Here is a 24,130-nt window from a genome sequence, read left to right as displayed (position 1 = left end):
AAATTGAATGCAGTCTATCACAGTGCCATCCGTTTTGTCACCAAAGCCCCATATACTACCCACCACTGTGACCTGTATGCTCTCATTGGCTGGTCCTCGCTACATATTCGTCGCCAAACCCACTGGCTCCAGGTCATCTATACGTCTTTGATAGGTAAAGCTCCGCCTTATCTCAGCTCACTGGTCACCATAGCAACACCCACCCGTAGCACGCGCTCCTGCATGTATATTTCACTGGTCATCCCCAAAGCCAACACCTCCTTTGGCTGCCTTTCCTTCCAGTTCTCTGCTGCTAATGATTGGAACGAATTGCAAAAATCTCTAAAGTTGGAGAGTTGTATCTCTCACTAACTTTAAGTGTCAGCTGTCAGAGCAGCTTACTGATCGCTGCAGCTGTACACAGCCCATCTGTAAATAGCCCATCCAACCAACTACCTACCTCATCCCCATATTTGTTTTAGTTTTTTCTGCTCTTTTGCACACCAGTATTTATACTTGCACATCCTCATCTGCACATATCACTCCAGTGTACATTTCTAGATTGAAATTACATCGCCACTATATGCCTATTTATTGCCTTACCTCCTTACAGATTTTTCAATTGTGTTATTGACTGTAGGTTTGTTTATCCCATGTGTAACTCTGTTGTTTTTGTCACACTACTTTGCTTTATCTTGGCCAGGTGTAAAGGGGTGCATAACTGGTGGCAGTGAAGTCAGACGCAGGAGAGCAGACCTATGTAATAGCTGGAGCAGTTTAATATCAAAACCAACGATATAAAGAAATAACCAATATCGGTACAAAACCCGACGCGCACCAGTAAACATGTGCACAAGCACTTACAACAAACAATTCCGCACAAAGACATGGGGGGAACAGAGGGTTAAATACACAACACTTAATGAGGGAAATGAGAACCAGGTGTGTAAGAAAACAAGACAAAACAAATGGAAAATGAAAAGTGGATCGACGATGGCTAGAAGACAGGTGACGCCGACCGCCGAACGCCGCCTGAACAAGGAGAGGAACTAACTTCGGTGGAAGTCGTGACACCAGGTCACAGTTGTAAATGAGAACTTGTTCTCAACTGGTCTACCTGGTTAAATAAAGGTAAAATAAAATGTAAAAATGTGCCGCTATGGCCTATGTACTGCCTTACCTCCCTAACCTTACTACATTTGCGCACACTCTACATAGATTTTTCTATTGTGTTATTGACTGCACGTTTGTTTATCCCATGTGTAACTCTGTGTTGTTGTTTTTGGTCGCACTGCTTTGCTTTATCTTGGCCAGGTCGCAGTTGTAAATGAGAACTTGTTTTTAACTGGCCTACCTGGTTAAATGAAGGTGAAATAATAATACTAAAATAAAATATACTGCATACTTTAGATTACATTAAGTAAATGGCTTATAAGGGTCTACATTAATCACCAACTGAGATATTAGTAAGTGCATGAACTCACACATCCACTTATTAACAGTAAATAAATATCCAATTCATGACAAATATAGCAAATTTGGCCTTCCCTGTAGCTCAGTTGGTAGAGCATGGTGTTTGCAACGCCAGGGTTGTGGGTTCGATTCCCACGGGGGGCCAGCACAGAAAAAAAAGAAAAAAAAAAAAAGAAAAAGAAAAAAAAACAACATGTATGAAATGTATGCATTCACTACTGTAAGTCGCTCTGGATAAGAGCGTCTGCTAAATGACTAAAATGTAAAATGTATATAAATAGATGTATAAATATGCATATAAATGGTGAGTCAAGCCATTAATCAAACATTCACAAATGACTTGTAAATAATCTTCTGTGTTGACAATACCTCCTTTATAACTGGCAGTATAACATTAGTAATACATTAATCATTTACAAATTGTAAACATACTATGATCAAACGCCTTATTAATTATCTTATAAATCATTAATAGATAACTTAAAATGGCTTATACATGTGTCCATAACTATTAAGAGATTGCTTATCAACGTTTACCAATGTAGGAACAATGATTAATATGTATAAAATAATAAAAGTAAACTCTTTACAAACTGTTTATAAAGGATTTATTAAGGTACCTTGACATAAAGTGCAAATTATAATAATAATTGATTATGATTATTCAACAATTATATGATTAATTTTGCTGGCGCTTCGACTGGAGGTCAGTGGAGTGTGCAGAGGAGCGGGGGCTGGTTAAAAACCAGGTGGGCTGCAGCATTCTGGATAAATTGCAGGGGTTTGATGGCACAGGCTGGGAGCCCAGCCAACAGCGAGTTGCAGTAGTCCAGACAGGTGAGGACAAGTGCCTGGATTAGGACCTGCACCGCATCACATCATCATTGGTCTTCCTCTCTTCAGACAAGAACACTATGTCATGAGACTTCCACTCACACAATAGAACCACACATAACTATTCAATCTGTATACCTTAACAAATGTGTCATTTTACCAAGTCAGTGCAATTAGACAACAACATGCTGTTTGAATAGTGAGGACATGGAATTCAGGTATTCACAGTAAGAGCTCAAAGGATAAGGAAATGAAATTCTGAGAAGATGGACTTATCTCAAATCTTACAATGAGAATATATTATTTTTTTAAATAGCTATTATAAAAAAAATGGGGGATTCATTGCCAAAAAAACAAACTAATTAGTCTTCTAGAGGAAAACATGATCAGTTCGTTAACAGGTTTGTTAGAACTTGTTTGTGTCTCTGTTGGAATCTCTAATCTAACTATGCCACCAGTGCTTTTAAGTTTGTTTTAGGATAATTGCTGAGGAGAGGTCAGATGATGATCCTGTAAGAACTTGGTGCCTGTTGCCTCCTTATGGAATATCAAATAGCTGCTGCCTGACAAATACAGTAAGAGTAGAAGCATTCCTCTGTGTTGTCTTAACGACCCCAGGGGAGCCTATACTTTGTAATGTGTTCAGTTCGCAATATTCTCTCCTGTTTCTCCACAAACTGTTGATGGAGCTCTCTCTCTCTACCTCTCTTCCTCTCTCTCTATTTTTCTTTCTTTCTCCCTCTCCCTGCCTCTACCTCCATTTCTCTTCCTCTCTCACTACCTCCCTTTCTCTCTCTCTGTCTCTCTCTCCTTTTATCTCACTTAATTTCTTTGTTCCCTCTGTCTCTGCTGACACAGTGCTACTAGAGACCTTGAACCTTTTTCTCACATTTTATATTACCCAGAAAGCTTGAGTTTTTAAGCTCTCTGACACTTCTTTCATCATCACAACAAACTAAGGTGAATGATGAGTTTGCCCCACCATACAGAAGATCAGACTGAAGCGTATCCTCTGGTTACTCAATACAGTGGCCTTCAAACACCACACTAAGACATTCACTCTCTCTCTTTGTCCTCCCACTTACTCTGTTCCACTGTTATAAATATACTGTATAACATGTTCCAACGGCTGCCTCTGACAGTTGATCTGCAGCATTCAGAATAGCATACAGTATCTTTGCAACTTTCAGTAACTATCTTTCCTCACCAATCTGAGGTAGACAAGGTCATCAACGTGTCACTCATACAGTATGTTACACCTCTCTGAGGCATGGTCAGTACTGTCTCTCTGATCAACCTGGGCTGATAGCTGCTTCGCCACACACCTAGGTCAGTTTCTCTGTCAGGGAGGAAGAGGACCCAGGCAGTTGAATTTATCCTCAAAATAATCTTTGGGGTGTCACCATCTGAGGCTCGCTTCTTGGGTGTTTCATGTTAGTGATATGTGAACGCTCAGCTTTTTGAAGCTGGCAGGTATGATATGATATAAAAGTGTGTCATTGCACATGACATCTGATAAGAAAAAACTCTGCATCGTTGCAAGGAGCCTTTAAGTGGAAAACAGGGTAGAGGAGGAAGAGGAGGGAGGAATAGAAGGAGTTGAACGAGGGGTAGGAATGGGAGGAGGAGGGGGGGGAGAGAGAAAGGGAGGAGATTAGATTTAGCTGATTCTGCTGTTAATCACCAAAGTCAGATCAGTCAAAATCATTTGACAAACTTCCTTCTTTGAAGTCTCAAACAAAAGCCTACTCACAATTCAGCCAGAGATGAAATCGTATCACAAATTAACTGAAAACAATTGTCTTCTCTCAATAGGCTGCTGTCACATTGTATAAATTATTGGAGACAAGCGCAGGAATACGTAATAGGGGGTTTTAATACTCCACCCAAAAATACATGCCATGAAAGGCACAGGGACGAAGCCCGAAACAAACACGTATACAAAAACACAGGGAACAATACACGGGACGAGACCCGTAATAACGAGTACAAAATACACGCAGCACGAAAGCCGAAACAACAAAGCACAGGTATTCACAAGGCCAACGGACATGGTAACAATAACCGACAAGACAATGGTGAACAGAGGGCACATATATACCATTACTAATCAGGGGAATTGGAATCAGGTGTGCGGAATGAGACAGTTCAGTGACCCCTCGGAACTGGTGCATGGAATGAGCAGCAGTACCGGGGAATCCGTGACAGCTGCAGCATTGCACATTTAATCACAGGTAAAACAAAAAGCATACAAGTATTTAATCAAGATGCACATCCCATGGGAAGAACCATTGAAACTGCTTTTGTTGGCCAAGCTCTGAGCAAAAGCACTGCGACATGAGCATGTCACGCTGTGCCATTGTGCTTATAAAAGTTCAGCTGGTGTCTCGCACTTGAAAGGAAAATGACTCTGTAAATATATCTTGTTATGTTCCAGCCCTCATTAGACATGCAACAGACAGCCTTAAGGCTTAATGACTTAAGACAAAAGAGAAAACAAAATACAGTACAGTAAGAAGCACAAACCATTTTAAATGGCCCTGAGGAACTGCTATACAAAGGGAACAGATTAAAGTAAAACATGGCAGTCTCTATAGCTTTGAACTCTTTGAACCAGCTATCCCTTATAGAAAATACACATTTTCTGTGTAACACCTGTGAAGCCTATGGCAGCAGGCTAGCAATCTATAGCGCTAAGCTAGTGCTCCCTGTGGTATATCCTCCCTCACATGTTTGCTGTATTTATCCCTGTCTATACAGCAATTACAGAGCAGAGGAGGCTACAGTAGGGGAACAGACAGACTGACAGAGCATTTTCAGAGCTGGACAATTAAAATCACAGACAAGTGGAGACTATAGCCTTGGGGTACTGAGCATAGCCAGTCTGATTAGCTTTTTGAGTGCAACAGCATGCATGATTTTGAGGTGTTGAGGAAAGACCAGGAAAAATCAAATAGCCCCCTGGCTCGAGCTCTTCATTAAATGTATAGTGGGTTGAATGGGCATGAGTCATGGAAGACTAGTCTGTATATTCAAACGCACATCACAGGCATGGTGGACTGAAGAAAACATCTAGAAATGAAGTAGGTCCTTCACACACGGTTGCATTTACTAGCCTAGTTAATGGTATGTGTTGGAGCAATCGTGTGTCCAGGTTAGGGAAGTGACAAAAACACATTTTCGTTTAAACTGCCAGTTTATTTTACCGGTTTTCTGTTAAAACCTGAAAAAATCATAAAATTCCACTTGAATTCACAATGCACCTGTGCTGTTGCCAGCAACGGTTTGGGTCTCATGGTGCGTCCCTTTCAGATGGTTAAGCATTGCACCTGTAATACCATTACTGTACCTCAATTCCACCTCACAAAGTTTGCATTTCCTTCTCATTTAACTTCTCAAAGTACTACCATACAGGACTTTGCTGCTGCTGCTGTTGCTTTCCAACTGTTAACGATGTATTTTTGGAACAGAGGAGACTGATTAGTTGCGGTACTTCCGAGAACACAAACACTCGCATCTTTCATGGCGAGCTAGCGAGGGATAGAGAGAGAGGGTAAGGGCACACTATAGGCAGGTCGGCCACGAGGCAGACAGAGTCAAAATCATGCACTAGGCCTATGTATTGGCAATCAAAATCTGTATTTCGCAATGGTATGCTTATCTCACAATTTCTTGGCTTGCAATGTCTCGCAACTTCAGTAAATCAGGCCCTATCCTCAATGAATAGGCTAGGATATTTTACACACAGACTGAATACTGAACACAAATGTGCTTCATTAGCTAAGAGAAAGAGTAGGCTAACCAGCACGAAGGAAAGAGAGGAGAGGGCAGGCAGAAAGAACCGTGGTGTGCATATACAGTATCTTGGTAATCTGTATCTCTTGTCTTGTATGCTTCACAAATTGACCAAAGTAGCCTATAGTTCACCTCTCTGGTTTTATTTTAATTACACAACTTTCCCCAGGCGTTCATAGCCTATTATCTAGTCAGGCTATAACACGGAAAATTATCTGTTTTGTGATAACTTCACTATGAATGAAACTTTGTGGGGGGGGGGGCACAAAAAAATATTTGTTTGTTTAGGGACTTTTCTTAACGTTAAGGATCCCAATTTCGTTTAAATATTTTACTCTATTTCACTATTTCATTTCTTCATGAGTCCTGGAAGAGCAGGGTTTATTGGGATCTTTAGGGAGAATTAGTGAAGGAGGGCAGGAGTGGATGCATAGAGGAGAGGAGGAGTAGGAAGCGCAGGCAGGAGGTGCAGCACCACTACTCACATATTGAGAGTTGTCCAATGGTGCCATGGCCACAGTCTTGAAGTTGTCCATGAGCACCGCATCAAACTCCTGCAGGCCGGCGCTGGCGTACACCACCCGGTCCTTGACGAAGATGCTGACGGCTCGGAGCATGAAGGAGACAAACAGGTGGATGTGGATGTAGTTCCTGGTACAGTGGAGACGCCTGAAAGAGAACACAGGAAAAGTTAGCAATAGTCCTTAAAGTCTCTTCTAGGTGAAACAAAATGCAAATAAGAACGTTGAAAAGCAGTGGGTGGCTGCGGTGTGTTAGCGATCACTTTCTGGGTGTCGACGAACGGTCATGATCCAAAATATAAAATTGCCTGGAAATGAACAGAAATTGGCAGCGATATTCTTGTCAGAGGCCTGCTGGTTTTAACTGTTTTCCGTCATGGTGTGTCTCGTCTTGTAGCTCTTTCCTACAGTTTTGTTATATTTCAGTCTTCTGTGATGTATATAATGTGTCAAATTTGGATGCAAACTCAAAATTGAATACATTTCAACTCTATATCTGATATGGTACAGATGTCTTCATTTTTTAAAACCCATAACCATGTGTGTGAGGTGTATACTTTTGTTTCAAAGTAGATTTGTTTAAGACTGATTTAGCCCACAATAAAAGGTTAAGGCGAAGACTTAAAGCCATATCATCTCGGCTATTAAATCTGAACAAGGCATAATAGTCTCCCACACAATTTAGCTGGATTATAGACAAAATCGGTTACTCTTTGCTCAGAGGAAAGATACACTTTCCAAGCCACCCACTCACATTGATTCTGGGGACCGTTGAGTCAGTCCCTGAGTGTTCTCTCTGCAGTCTCTATTTCACACTGTTCAAAAGCTCCATTAACTGGAGAAAGAGTATTCTTTCATCCAGAACGACTCTTAATAAAGAGATGTCTCCCACATGAGCTGTCTGATAGCCTGTGGTTTTCTCTCTCTAGTGTACTCTGACGTAATAGACCAGTCCATATAAGCACTGGTCTTATACACTGATCATACAAAACATTAAGAACACCTCTTTACATGACAGACTGACCAGGTGAATGCTATGATCCTTTATTGGTGTCACTTGTCATATCCACTTCAATTTGTGTAGATCAATGGGAGGATACAGGTTAAAGAATGATTTTTAAGCTGAGACAATTGAGACATTATATTTTTAACCTTTATTTAACTAGGCAAGTCAATTAAGAACAAATTCTTATTTACATCAACAGCCTACCCCAGCCAAACCCTAACAATGCTGGGCTACCCTATGGGACTCCCAATCACGGCCTGCTGTGATAAAGCCTGGAAGCGAACCAGGGGTTGTAGTGACACCTCTAGTACTGAGATACAGTGCCTTAGACCACTTTACCACTCAGGAGACATGGATTGTGTATGTTTGCTATTCAGAAGGTGAATAGGTAAGACCAAAAAATGTAAGTGCCTTTGAACGGGGTAGGCTGATGGATTTTTCACACTCAACCTTTTCCCGTGTGTACTGTATCAAGAATGGTTCACCACCCAAGGGACATCCAGACAACTTGACACAACTGTGGGATGCATTGGAGTCAACATGGACCGGGAGGTACAAGTCAATATTTGAAAGGTGTTCCTGGAGACTCCCAGGTGGCACAGCGGTCTAAGTGCTTGAGGCGTCACTACAGACTAGGGATCGATCCCAGGCTTTGTCACAGCTGGCCGTGACCGGGAGACCCATGAGGCGATGCACAATTGGACCAGCGTTGTCCGGGGTAGGGGAGGGTTTGGCCGGCCGGCCGGATTTCCTTATACCATTGCGCTTTAGCGACTCCTTGTGGTGGGCCGGGTGCCTGCAACTTGACTCGATTGCCAGCTGCACTGTGTTTTCTCCGACACATTGTTGCGGCTGGCTTCTGGATTAAGTGAGTAGTGTATCAAGAAGCAGTGCAGCTTGGCAGGGTTGTGTTTCGGAGGACGCATGGCTCTAGAACTTCGCCTCTTCCAAATGTAGGGGAGTTAACTACCAATTGTGGAGAAAAAGGTGTAAAAGTAAGAAAAAAAGAAAGATGCTCCTAATGTTTGGAATCTCAGAATTCGTCAGACGAGGCCAATGGTTGTTGTTAGCATTCTAATTACAGACCTCTGGTGCCAAGCATCGGATTTAGGGCATAAAGGCTGGGCTTTCACATGCAGATCAATAATTGGAGTTCCTCTGTCCAGTGTTTGTATTCTTTTACTCATCTTAATCTTGTCTTCTTATTGGCGAGTCGGAGATATGGCTTTTTCTTTGCAACTCTGCCTAGAAGGCCAGCATCCCGGAGTCGCTTCTTCACTGTTGACGTTGAGACTGGTGTTTTGTGGGTACTATTTAATAAAACTGCCAGTTGACGACTTGTGAGGTGTCTGTTTCTCAAACTAGACACTCTAATGTACTTGTCCTCTTGCTCAGTTGTGCACCGGGGCCTCCCACTCCTCTTTCTATTCTGGTTAGAGAGAGTTTGCGCTGTTCTGTGAAGGGAGTAGTACACAGTGTTGTACGAGATCTTCAGTTTCTTGGCAATTTCTCGCATGGAATAGCCTTGACTTCTCAGAACAAGAGTAGACTGATGAGTTTCAGAAGAAAGTGCTTTGTTTCTGGACATTTTGAGCCTGTAATCGAACCCACAAATGCTGATACTCCAGATACTCAACTAGTCTAAAGAAGGACAGTTTTATTGCTTCTTTAATCAGGACAACAGCTTTCAGCTGTGCTAACATAATTGCAAAAGGGTTTTCTAATGATCAATTAGCCTTTTAAAATGATCTTGGATTAGTTATCAGAAAGAGCCATTGGAACACAGGAGTGATGGTTGCTGATAATGGGCCTCTGTACGCCTACGTAGATATTCCATTAAACATAAGCCACTTCCAGTTATAATAGTAATTTACAACATTAACATTGTCTACACTGTATTTCTGATCAATTTGATATTATTTTGATGGACAAGAAATGTGCTTTTCTTAAAAAAAAAAGGAGATTTCTAAGTGACCCCAAACTTTTGAACAGTAGTATATATATACATACATATATATATATATATATATGTATGTATGTATGTATGTATGTATATATATATATATACATACATACATACATACATACATACATATATATACATATATATATATATACTGCTCAAAAAAATAAAGGGAACACTTAAACAACACATCCTAGATCTGAATGAAAGAAATAATCTTATTAAAGACTTATTTCTTTACATAGTTGAATGTGCTGACAACAAAATCACACAAAAATAACCAATGGAAATCCAATTTATCAACCCATGGAGGTCTGGATTTGGAGTCACACTCAAAATTAAAGTGGAAAACCACACTACAGGCTGATCCAACTTTGATGTAATGTCCTTAAAACAAGTCAAAATGAGGCTCAGTAGTGTGTGTGGCCTCCACGTGCCTGTATGACCTCCCTACAACGCCTGGGGATGCTCCTGATGAGGTGGCGGATGGTCTCCTGAGGGATCTCCTCCCAGACCTGGACTAAAGCATCCGCCAACTCCTGGACAGTCTGTGGTGCAACGTGGCGTTGGTAGATGGAGCGAGACATGATGTCCCAGATGTGCTCAATTGGATTCAGGTCTGGGGAACGGGCGGGCCAGTCCATAGCATCAATCCCTTCCTCTTGCAGGAACTGCTGACACACTCCAGCCACATGAGGTCTAGCATTGTCTTGCATTAGGAGGAACCCAGGGCCAACCGCACCAGCATATGGTCTCACAAGGAGTCTGAGGATCTCATCTCGGTACCTAATGGCAGTCAGGCTACCTCTGGCGAGCACATGGAGGGCTGTGCGGCCCCCCAAAGAAATGCCACCCCACACCATGACTGACCCACTGCCAAACCGGTCATGCTGGAGGATGTTGCAGGCAGCAGAATGTTCTCCACGGCGTCTCCAGACTCTGTCACGTCTGTCACATGTGCTCAGTGTGAACCTGCTTTCATCTGTGAAGAGCACAGGGCGCCAGTGGCGAATTTGCCAATCTTGGTGTTCTCTGGCAAATGCCAAACGTCCTGCACGGTGTTGGGCTGTAAGCCCAACCCCCAGTTGTGGACGAAGGGGCCTTATACCACCCTCATGGAGTCTGTTTCTGACCGTTTGAGCAGACACATGCACATTTGTGGCCTGCTGGAGGTCATTTTGCAGGGCTCTGGCAGTGCTCCTCCTGCTCCTCCTTGCACAAAGGCGGAGGTAGCGGTCGTGCTGCTGGGTTGTTGCCCTCCTACGGCCTCCTCCACGTCTCCTGATGTACTGGCCTGTCTCCTGGTAGCGCCTCCATGCTCTGGACACTACGCTGACAGACACAGCAAACCTTGCCACAGCTCGCATTGATGTGCCAACCTGGATGAGCTGCACTGCCTGAGTCACTTGTGTGGGTTGTAGACTCGGTCTCATGCTACCACTAGAATGAAAGCACCGCCAGCATTGAAAAGTGACCAAAACATCAGCCAGGAAGCATAGGAACTGAGAAGTGGTCTGTGGTCCCCACCTGGAGAACCACTCCTTTATTGGGGGTGTCTTGCTAATTGCCTATAATTTCCACCTGTTGTCTATTCCATTTGCACAACAGCATGTGAAATTTATTGTCAATCAGTGTTGCTTCCTAAGTGGACAGTTTGATTTCACAGAAGTGTGTTTGACTTGGAGTTACATTGTGTTGTTTAAGTGTTCCCTTTATTTTTTTGAGCAGTGTATATATACACACAGTATATATACATTTGCAAAAAAATATTTGGGGGATTGGAAGTGATGCAGACAATTACATTGATGGAATATACAATCTATCTGCAGTATTAACGCTGATCTACCCCTCCCCCCCCAAAAAATGCATACAAAAACATTTAATAAATAACCTTTTCATGTGAGGAGAATAACACGTTTTCCACTCACATGTGAATTACAGTTTCACATGCTAAAAACTTTCACATGTGAAATGTGGAATTGCAAATTCACATGTAATATATACACACATGTACATACATATATATATATATATCCACATATACATATATATACATATTTATATTTACATTTGCAAAAACATATGGGGGATTGAAAGTGATGCTGACAATTACATTGATGGAAGCTACAATCTATCAGCAATATATTCTTCCCCCCCCATAAAAAAAGGTCAAACAAAACAAAATGTAACTAATTGCAAGCAGTGCGTACTTCCCGCTGAGAACTCAGTCGCAGAAGAGCAAAAACTGTGTTTCCAAACGGCGAAGTTTAACTTCACTAGGTTAGGGGGCAGCATTTGGAATTTTGGATGAAAAGCATGCCCAAATTAAACTGCCTGCTACTCAGGCCCAGAGGCTAGGATATGCATATAATAGCTTTGGCTAGAAAACACTCTAAAGTTTCCAAAACTGTTAAAATAATGACTGTGAGTATAACAGAACTGATATGGCAGGTGAAAACCTGAGGAAAATCCATCCAGAAAGTACTATTATTTTGAAAGGCTGTTTTTCCATTGAAAGCCTATCCACCATACAAAGACTTAGGACCCAGTTCACGATCGCTATGGCTTCTTCTAGATGTGGCCAGTCTTTAGGCATTGTTTCAGGCTTTTACTCTGAAAAATGAGGGAGATACAGCCCTTTCAATGAGTGGACAGTGGAAATTTCCAGACATGAATTCAGCGCATGATCGAGAGTGCGCCTTTCTTGTTTCTCCTTTTCTATTGACGAAGCTTTTGTCCGGTTGAAATATTATTGATTATTTATGACAAAAACAACCTGAGGATTGATTATAAACAGTGTTTGACATATTTCTACGAACTTTTATTGTACTTTTTTTACTTTTTCGTCTGGATGTTGAGAGCGCGCTTTGGGCCTTTGGATTACTGAACTAAACGCACCAACAAAACAAAGGTTTTTGGACATAAAAAGGGACATTATCGAACAAAACGAACATTTATTGTGTAACATGGAGACCTGGGAGTGCCACCAGATGAAGTTCAAAGGTAAGTGATTAACTTTAACGCTATTTCTGACTTTTGTGACACCTCTCCTTGGTTGGAAAATGGCTGTATGGTTTTCTGTGGCTAGGCGCTGACCTAACATAATCGCATGGTGTGCTTTCGCCGTAAAGCCTTTTTGAAATCTGACACAGCGGCTGGATTAACAAGACATTTATCTTTAATCCTATGTATAATACTTGTATCTTTCATTAATGTTTATGATGAGTATTTCTGTAATTTGATGTGGCTCTCTGAAATTTCACTGGATGTTTGTTTGAGACAATGATTACTGAACATAATGTGTCAATTTCAACTGAGGTTTTTGGATATAAAGATTAACTTTATCGAACAAAACAAACATTTTTTATGTAACGTGAAGTCCTGTGAGTGCCATCTGATGAAGATCAAAGGTTAGTGATTAATGTAATCACTATTTCTGACTTTTGTGAGCCCTCTCCTTGGCTGGAAAATGGCTGTATGGTTTTCTGTGACTAGGCGCTGACCTAACATAATCGCATGGTGTGCTTTTGCCGTAAAGCCTTTTTGAAATCGGATACTGTGGTTGGATTAACAAGAAGTTTATCTTTAAAATGGTGTATAATACTTGTATGTTTGAGGAATTTTAATTATGGGATTTCTGTTGTTTTGAATTTGGCGCCCTGCAATTTCACTGGCTGTTGTGATACCAGGGAGGTTAATAATAACAACAAAAAACACCGGAAAACAGAACAATCAAATAATGGGTACATAACCCGACGCACACCAGGACAGACGTGCACAAGCACTTACAATAAACAATCACCGACAAGGACATGAGGGGGAACAGAGGGTTAAATACACAACATGTAATTGATGGGATTGGAACCAGGTGTGATGGAAGGTAAGACAAAACCAAAGGAAAATGAAAAGAGGATCAGTGATGGCTAGAAGGTTGGTGACTTCGACCGCCGAACGCCGCCCGAACAAGGAGAGGGACCAACTTCGGCGGAAGTCGTGACACTAATTTGCATTTCAAACTGAAGCTGGAGAGACAGCAAACTTGTTGCATTTTGTTTCGTTTGACCTTTTTTTATGGGGGAGGGGGGGAATATATATTGCGGATAGATTGTACATTCCATCAATGAAATTGTCAGCATCACATCCAATCCCCATTCATACATACATACATGCACACATGCATACATACACATACACATACACACATACACATACATACACATACATACATACATACATACATACATACATACATACATACATACATACATACATACATACATACACACTAACATACACATGTAAATACTTACATATACACACATACACATACATACACATACATACATACATACATACATACATACATACATACATACATACATACATACATACATACATACATACATACATACATACATACATACATACATACATACTAACATACACATGTAAATACATACATATACACATACAGTTGAAGTCGGAAGTTTACATACACTTAGGTTGGTGTCATTAAAACTCGTTTTTCAACCACTCCACAAATTTCTTGTTTACAAACGATAGTTTTGGCAAGTCGGTTAGGACATCTACTTTGGGCATCACACAAGTCATTTTTCCAACAATTGTTTACAGACAGACTATTTCACTTATAATTCACTGTATCACAATTCCAGTGGGTCAGAAGTATACATACACTAAGTTGACTGTGCCTTTAAACAGCCTCGAAAATTCCAGAAAATTATTTCATGGCTTTAGAAGCTTCTGATAAGCTAACTGACATAATTTGACTCAATTGGAGGTGTACCTGTGGATGTATTTCAAGCCCTACCTTCAAACTCACTGCCTCTTTGCTTGACATCATGGGAAAATCAAAAGAAATCAGCCAAGACCTCAGAAAAAAATTGTAGACCTCCACAAGTCTGGTTCCTTATTGGGAGTAATTTCCAAATGCCTGAAGGTACCACATTCATCTGTACAAACAATAGTACACAAGTATAAACACCATGGGACCACGCAGCCGTCATACCGCTCAGGAAGAAGACGTGTTCTGCCTCCTAGAGATGAACGTACTTTGGTGCGAAAAGTGTAAATCAATCCCAAAACAACAGCAAAGGTCCTTGACAAGATGCTGGAGGAAACAGGTACAAAAGTATCTATATCCACAGTAAAATGAGTCCTATATCGACATAACCTGAAAGGCCGCTCAGCAAGGAAGAAGCCACTGCTCCAAAACCGCCATGAAAAAGCCATACTATGACTACGGTTCTACCTCTTCGCAGCAAAATCTGCATAGCTGGGAAGGTTGCATTCCCCATATAAATAACATTATTTTGGTTGCTAGAATGATATATAATAATTAAAATTGAAAAATGCAAAGTTTTGAATCCGACGTCGTTATTCTTATCAGTTCATAAACCATATGTGATGGAATCGGTACGTCAAAAATCTCTTCCCAACTATTTCGCAATCTATATGGCCTGGCTGTCAATTTTTTGGTCCTTAAATGAATTTTCCTTAACCAATTTTAGTCTTTATTGCACGGCCGACAGACAAGTTCCTTACTTTTTCCCCCTTCCACTTTCCTCTTCCATTTTTGCGTTAATGCTGCAATTAGTTGGTTGTAATTTTGGGTAGAGCAGACATTTCCATATGTTTTTGTTAGCTGCATGTGTGATATAACTCCACCAGTCCTATTTATGATATCATTTACGAAGATTATACCTTTTTTTATTTTTAGAAAAAAAAAATATAATAATTATGTATTAGTACATTTGAGTTTAACCACAATATTTGTTGTATTATTTGTTCTATATTTTCTGGTGGATTAAAATGAAATTGCAACCAACTTTCTATGACTTGTTTTAAAAACAGCAATATTTGGGAGATTATTTTCTTTTAAATTAACTGAAAGTGAGGTTGTAATCTGAATAAAGTGAAAAAGACCTTTCTTGAACATTGGATGAGACATTATTACTAATTTGATAGAGAACCAGTTCGGATTTAAGTATAACTTTTATATAACTGAAGCCTTTAGTGAGAAGTCTAATGCTTTTAATATTTAATCATTTCTGCCCTCTGAATTCATATTAATTATATAAATAGGCCCGTTTAATTGTGTCTGGCTTGCCCTTCCAAACAAAATTGAATATTTTTTTCTCATAAAATTCAAAAAAACAGTTTTCTAAGTGTAGGCAAGACCATAAGCAAATAGGTAAATTGGGATATGACTAAAGAGTTAATCAGGGTATTTTTCCACAAATAGAAAGGTATTTTTTAGTGATGCAATACATAATATTATCATAATTTGGTTGTAATCCAGAGAGGTTGGAAAAATTATCTAGATCCTCTGAGGCTGTGGAGGGATTCAAGTTTTGGATTAAAAATAATAATATGAATCATTAGCGTACCATGACACCTTTGTTTTTAAGTCATGTATTTCTAATCCCTTGATACAATTGTTGGATCTGATTTTAATAGCTAACATTTTGATGGCCATAATAAATAGATATGCCGATAGTAGACAACCTTGTTTTACTCCTCTTGATAGTTTAAAACTTTCTGAAAAGTAGCCATTATTTACTATTTTACACCTAGGGTTACTATAAATGATTTTAACGCATTTCATAAGAGATTCTCCAAAAAATAAAATGTTCCAGGCATTGATATATAAACTCCAGTCGTACTTTATCAAAAGTCAGCAATGAATAGCAGTCTTGAGTGGCGCAGTAGTCTAAGACACTGCATCTCAGTGCAAGAGGGGTCACTGTAGTACCTGGTTCAAATCTAGGCTGAATCACATCTGGCCATGATTGGGAGTCCCATATGGCAGCACACAATTGGCCCAGTGTTGTCCAGGTTTGGCTGGGTTAGGCTGTCATTGTAAATAAGAATTTGTTCTTAACTGACTTGCCTGGTAAAATAAAAAATATATAAACTCCAGTCGTACTTTATCAAAACCATTTTCAAAGTCAGCTATGAATAGCAGGCCTGGTTTCCCAGATTTTATATAGTGTTCTATTGTTTCCAGTATTGTTTCTATGTTGAAGATTAAAAAATAATTTGGTGCATTTTTCCCTATATTCCATCCAGTTTCATTTATTATTTTAATATATTACACTTGATCTTTGTTGAATAAATTCCTCCATTTCTTTTTGTTTTTCCTCTAACTTATTCTGAGCCCCAAAGGTACAGTTTTTATTGCTATCTATCTGTTCTGTTAGAACTTCTATTTCCTTTCCTATGAACTTCTATGACCTAAATTGCTTTTGTTTTAGAGATGAGTACTTAATTGCATGGCCTCTAAAGGCACATTTAAAAGTGTCACATACAATAAGTGGATTAGCTGTACCTGTGTTATGTTGGAAAAATTCAGTTATAAATGACTCTGTCCTAGTTAAAAACAAGTTATCATCCAACAGGCTTTGATTAAATTTCCAATATCCTCGCCCATGTGGAAATTCAGTAATTGTAATGTATATGCCAATTATCTGATGGTCTGACCACATTCTATCCTCAACACTTTTTAAACTTTTGGTGCCAACGAGAATGACATAAGAAAGAATTCAATACGACTAGCTTGACTGAGCCTCCGCAATGTATATCTCACTAGGTCAGGATATTTACGCCTCCATATATCCACTAGCTCCAATATATCCATGACATTCATGATTTCCAGGGGCTAGGGGGCAGTATTTTCACGGCCGGATGAAAAACGTACCCAATTTAAACAGGTTACTACTCTGGCCCAGAAAATAGAATATGCATATTATTAGTAGATTTGGATAGAAAACACGCTGAAGTTTCTAAAACTGTTTGAATGGTGTATCTAAGTATAACAGAACTCATATGGCAGGCAAAAACCTGAGAAAAAATACAAGCAGGAAATGAAAATCTTGTGGCTGTATTATTTTCAAGTCATTGCCAATAAAACACACAGTGACAAAGGATTCATTTTGCACTTCCTATGGCTTCCACTAGATGTCAACAGTCTTTATAAAGTTGTTTGAAGCGTCTATGATGAACAGAGACCGGATGAGAAGGAAGGGAAGTTGATGTCCCTGGGATGTCGTCACTTCATTATTGCGCATTCAGGCGCGTTCATGTGGGATGAGACTTTTTTCAAACGTTTTTCAAGACACAGGAAAGGTCCGGTTGAAATATTACTGATGTTTCACGTTAAAAATGGCCCTAAAGATTGATGTTGAACAAACGTAAATAGATTTTTTTTTTGACTTTTCGTTGTGACTTTTCCCTCCCGCGCCCTACATTTTGAGTAGCCTACCGAACGCGCTAACAACACGGAACAACATGGAGTTATTTGGACATAAATTATGAACTTCATCGAAAAAAACAACATTTGTTGTGGACCTAGGATTCCTGGAAGTGCCTTCTGATGAAGATTATTAAAGTTAAGGGAATATTTCTAATGTTATTTATGATTTTAGATGATTCCAACATGGCGGCTATCTGTATTGCGTAGTGTATTTTTTTGAGCAGAGTACTCGGATTATTGCAAAGTGTGCTTTCCCAGTAAAGTTATTTTGAAATCTGTCAATGCGGTTGCATTCAGGAGATGTTAATCTATAATTCTTTGAATAACAGTTTAATACTTTAACCACGTTTTATAATGAGTATTTTTTGTAAATTCACTGGCAGTTTTGGGGGAGACACATTTTCTCAACGACACGCGCCGATGTAAAATGCTGTTTTTGGATATAAATATGAACTTGATAGAACAAAAAATGCATGTATTGTCTAACATAATGTCCTAGGAGTGTCATCTGATGAAGATTGTCAAAGGTTAGTGCATAATTTTAGCTGGTTTTCTGCTTTTGGTGACGCCTGTCCTTGAATTGAAAATGGATGCGTGTACTTTTTTGGCTATGTACTCTCCTAACATAATCTAACTTTATGCTTTTGCCGTAAAGCCTCTTTGAAATCGGACAATGTGGTTCGATTAAGGAGAGGTTTATCTTTTAAATGGTGTAAAATAGTTGATTGTTTGAGAAATTGAAATTATTAGATTTTTGCTGTTTTGAATTTCACGCCATGCTAGCAATCCCGTCAGTGGGATTCTATCACCAAGTGGTTTTAAGAGCATGAGGGTGATAGTTTGCAATGTGATTTCCTTTACGGTCCATTGAGGTATTTTAAACAGTATTATAATCTCCCACCATAATAATAGAGTCTTGTATTGCATGCAGGGTTGAGAATTTAATATATTTTTCAAAGAAGCGAGTATCATCATTATTAGGTCCGTAAAGGTTAACCTGTTGGGGATAGAGGGCAGTATTTGCACGGCCGGACAAAAAACGTAGCCGATTTAATCTGGTTACTACTCCTGCCCAGTAACTAGAATATGCATATAATTGTTTGATTTGGATAGAAAACACCCTAAAGTTTCTAAAACTGTTTGAATGGTTTCTGTGAGTATAACAGAACTCATTTGGCAGGCCAAAACATGAGAAGATTCCAAACAGGAAGCGCTCTCTCTGACTATTTCTTGGCCTTCTTGATCATCTCTATCCAAAACAGGGGATCTCTGGCATAACGTGACATTTTCTAACGCTCCCATAGGCTCTCAGAAGGCGCCAGAACGTTGAATGATGACTTTGCAGGCCATGGCTGAAAAACAGTAGCGCATTTGGATAGTGGTCGATCTAAGAACAATGAGACTGGGGCGCTCGTGCACGAGACTCCACCATGTTTACTTTCTCTCTCTTTGAACGAAAACAACGACTCCCGGTCTGAATATTATCGCTTTTTTACGAGAAAAATCTCATAAAAATAGATTTTAAACAGCGTTTGACATGCTTCGAAGTACGGTAATGGAATATTTTGAATTTTTTTGTCACGAAACGCACCGGGCGCGTCACCCTTCTTTACCCTTCGGATAGTGTCTTGAACGCACAAACAAAATGCCGCAATTTGGATATAACTATGGATTATTTGGAACCAAAACAACATTTGTTATTGAAGTAGAAGTCCTGGGAGTGCATTCTGACGAAGAACAGCAAAGGTAATCCAATTTTTCTTATAGTAAATCTGAGTTTGGTGAGTACCACACTTGGTGGGTGTCAAAATAGCTAGCCTGTGATGGCCGGGCTATCTACTCAGAATATTGCAAAATGTGCTTTCACCGAAAAGCTATTTTAAAATCTGACACCGCGATTGCATAAAGGAGTTCTGTATCTATAATTCTTAAAATAATTGTTATGTATTTTGTGAACGTTAATCATTAGTAATTAAGTAAATTCACCGGAAGTTTGCGGTGGATATGCTAGTTCTGAACATCACATGCTAATGTAAAAAGCTGTTTTTTGATATAAATATGAACTTGATTGAACAAAACATGCATGTATTGTATAACATAATGTCCTAGGAGTGTCATCTGATGAAGATCATCAAAGGTTAGTGCTGCATTTAGCTGTGGTTTTGGTTTTTGTGACATATATGCTTGCTTTGAAAATGGCTGTGTGATTATTTTTAGCAGGGTACTCTCCTGACATAATCTAATGTTTTGCTTTCGCTGTAAAGCCTTTTTGAAATCGGACAGTGTGGTTAGATTAACGAGAGTCTTGTCTTTAAAATTGTGTAAAATAGTCATATGTTTGAGAAATTGAAGTTATAGCATTTATGAGGTATTTGTATTTCGCGCCACGCAATTCCTTGCCCAGGGAGGTTAACAGCTTCTACCCAGAAGCCATAAGATTGCTGAACAATTCATGAAATGGCCACCCGGACTATTTACATTACCGTAAATTCCGGACTATAAGCCGCAACTTTTTTCCCACGCTTTCAACCCCGCGGCTTAAACAATGATGCGGCTAATATATAGATTTTTCCCGCTTTCAATTTTTTTTTCTCCAAAAAAACACATTCTGTGACGTGCTCAGTTTTTTGGCGGCATGAAGCTTTCATTAGACCAATGAAATTGCCGAACGGGTTAAGGTCAAACAACTTTTTTCTTTACTGTTTAGATTAAATCGAGCGCTCTCAAACTTCCCATCATTCTGATTACGGTAGTCATTTTGTCACCCTCATCATGGCAAAGACACGGAGAAATGCATATGATGCAGCTTTCAAGTTGAAGGCGATTGATCTGGCTGTTGGAAAAGGAAATAGAGCTCCTGCACGGGAGCTTGGTCTTAATGAGTCGATGATAAGACATTGGAAACAGCAGCATGAGGAATTGACTCAGTGCAAAAAGACAACTAAAGCTTACTGCAATTTTTTTTGTTGTTACAAGCTGTGTTTCGTTAAAGCCTATTTATTTTTGTTACAAGCCGTGTTTCGTTAAAGCCTATTTATTTTTGTTACAAGCCGTGTTTCGTTAAAGCCTATTTATTTTTGTTACAAGCAGTGTTTCGTTAAAGCCTGTGTAAAGTTCATTTGTTTCAATGTACCGGTAGGCACCTGCGGCTTATAGACATGTGCGGCTTATTTATGTTAAAAAAAAAAAAAAATTTAATTCAGTGGGTGCGGCTTATATTCAGGTGCGCTTAATAGTCCGGAAATTACGGTACTTTGTTTTTACACTGCTGCTACTCGCTGTTTATTTTCTATGCATAGTCACTTTACAAATTACCTCAACTAACCTTTGCCCTCGCACATTGACTCGGTACCGGTACGCCCTGTATATAGCCTAGTTATTGTTATATCATTTTCTCGTGTTCCTTTATAAAAATGTTTTTACTTTATTTTAGTAAATATTTTCTTAATTCTATTGTTGGTTAAGGGCTTGTAAGTAAGCATTTTACGGTAATGTCTACACCTGTTGTATTCGGCCCATGTGACAAATAAAATTGGATTTGATTGGTGTCAGCGTATGCTACTTGGATTAGGCAGATAAATCAAATCAAAGTTTTTTTGTCACATGGTCCGAATACAACAGGTGTAGTCCTTACAGTGAAATGCTTACTTACAGGCTCTAACCAACAGTGCAATTTAAAAAAAAGTATTAGGTGAACAATAGGTAAGTAAAGAAATAAAAACAACAGTAAAAAGACAGTGAAAAATAACATTAGCGAGGCTATATACAGTAGCGAGGCTATAACAGTAGAGAGGCTATATACAGGCACCGGTTAGTCGGGCTGATTGAGGTAGTATGTACATGTAGATATGGTTAAAGTGACACTGCATATATGATAAACAGAAAGTAGCAGTAGCGTAAAAGAGGGGTTGGCGGGTGATGGGTGGCGGGACACAATGCAGATAGCCCGGTTAGCCAATGTGCGGAGGCACTGGTTGGTCGGGCTAATTGAGGTAGTATGTACATTAATGTATAGTTAAAGTGACTAGGCATATATGATAAACAGAGAGTAGCAGCAGCGTAAAAGAGGGCTTGGGGGGGCAGTTGTTATGAATAAAATGCCAGAATGGAATACTTTTGTAATTTTCCTTTCAGCTACTGTTGTCAAAAGGTGTGCTCGACCCCTCCTGCCCGAGCTACAAGATCGCCCAAAGGGATTTTCCAAGGACGGGAAGGACTAAGCCTGACTTCGCTGGGGCAGAAAAGGAGCCGAGTGCACCCCGAGACACATGAACCAACATTGACCACTAATGTGCAAGCCTTCAAAATAAAAAAAGATATTAAATAATATTGTATGTATAAAGACAGTTGAATGACACAATAATCTACTATCATACCGGCAGTAGTTTACATAAGGAGAGAATAAATATATTCATAATAAGACCATATAGCCCAATACCCTTTGTTTCACACATGGGCATTATGATCCATTCTGTTTGTAGGATGCTGCAAATTATGGGAAAAGCCCTATCGAGAAAAAAAAATTGTGTAAAGAAAGAGGCAGAGGGACAATGCTTTCATAATGTAAAAAAAGAAAGAAAACAGAAAGAAACATAGATCTGCATTCTAACCAAATAAGCAAGGATAATTTTATACAAACAAAACAGGGAAGGGGGGACATTCAATTTCTGTTTGTTGGGCAAACGACTTATGATTCATGTCCGTTAAGTAGGCAAAACATATTTCATTTTTGGATTTGGTTAGGGCGTAGCCTACAAGGCTTCGCTATAGCCCCAAGAATCGACTTAAATCAGTTAACATACAGTGTATAGGCTTGTCTACCATATGAATCTTCTCTTTGTGTCAGACTGGGTTCAAGTGACTTCTGTTTCTTGTTTTTCTGTATTTGTCTGTTTATGGTATGTATGTATGTATGTATGTATGTATGTATGTATGTATGTATGTATGTATGTATGTATGTATGTATGTATGTATGTATGTATGTATGTACGTACGTACGTACGTACGTATGTATGTATGTATATATATGCAGTGTGTACGCATGTATATTTGTATGTTATTATTGTTTTGCTCTAGGTATGTAATTATTTTTTGGACAACCTTATTTACTATTATGTATTGATGTATTTTTTCCCACACTCTTTATGTGATGCGCAATTGATAAATGTGTGATATGTGTGTGTCTAAGAAAATACCGAGAACAATTACCCAACCTGGCTAGAACTCTGAGAAACTTATGTTCTGCAATGCAGAGAACACAAGAAGAAGAATTATCATTTAATTACCATTGTGAATTACTGCAATGTTTGCTAATGTGTCAATTAATCCCATAAGGGATGGGTTGCCAATTGGCAATTTGACACAAAAATAAAATTTTCATTCATTCATACAGTGCATTCACAAAGTATTCTGACCAGTTGACCTTTTCCTCATTTTGTTTCGTTACAGCCTCATTCAAAATTGATTAAATCATTTTTTCCCTTCATCAACCAACACACAATACCCATTAATGACAAAGCAAAAACAGGTTTTTAGAAATGTTTACAAATGTATATATATATATATATCTATATATATGTCACCTCCTGACCATAGAAGCTTTTATTTTCTATGGTAGAGTAGGTCAGGGCGTGACGGGGTTGTGTCTAGTTTAGATTTTCTATGTTGTCATGTTCTTGTTTCTGTATTTCTATGTTTTTTGGGGGGATGATCTCCAATTAGAGGCAGCTGGTCATCGTTGTCTCTAATTGGAGATCATACTTAAGTAGTTGTTTTTACCACCTGGGTTTGTGGGAGATTGTATTTTGAGTAAGTGTATGTTGCACCTCTTCGTCACGGTTTGTTGTTTTGTTCATTGGTTTATTTGTATGTCTTGCATAGTTTCGCTTGCATAGTTTGCGCTTTGGTCCCATTCTTCAGACAGCCGTGACAATATATATATATATATACAAATATGACATTTACATAAGTATTCAGACCCTTTACTCAGTATGTTTTTGAAGAACCTTTGGCAGCGATTACAGCCTCAAGTCTTCTTGGGTATGACGCTACAAGCTTGGCACACCTGCATTTGGGGAGTTTCTCCCATTTTTCTCTGCAGTTCCTCTCAAGCGCTTTTAGGTTGGATGGGGAGCGTCGCTGCACAGCTATTTCAGGTCTGTCCAGAGATATTCTATTGGGTTCAAGTCTGGGTTTTGGATGGGCCACTCAAGCATATTCAGTGACTTGCCCCGAAGCCACTCCTGCGATGTCTTGGCTGTGTGCTTAGGGTAATTGTATTGAGTGCA

The 24,130-nt window shown here is 39.4% G+C and overlaps 1 protein-coding gene across 1 annotated transcript in view; it reads right to left on the bottom strand.

The window, feature by feature from the left end:
- LOC106586291 (parathyroid hormone 2 receptor) overlaps window positions 1-24,130 on the bottom strand; it is a 153,825-nt gene that overhangs the window by 74,129 nt on the left and 55,566 nt on the right. The window contains exon 8 of the mRNA XM_045707894.1: window positions 6,567-6,750. Within this exon, the coding sequence (XP_045563850.1) occupies window positions 6,567-6,750 (184 nt within the window). The remainder of the gene's footprint in view (window positions 1-6,566; window positions 6,751-24,130) is intronic.

This window comes from Salmo salar, chromosome ssa25 (assembly GCF_905237065.1).
Source record: "Salmo salar chromosome ssa25, Ssal_v3.1, whole genome shotgun sequence".
Classification (NCBI taxonomy): domain Eukaryota; kingdom Metazoa; phylum Chordata; class Actinopteri; order Salmoniformes; family Salmonidae; genus Salmo; species Salmo salar.
The sequence above is the reverse complement of the archived record's forward strand: the minus strand, read 5'-3'. Positions and strand labels throughout refer to the sequence as shown.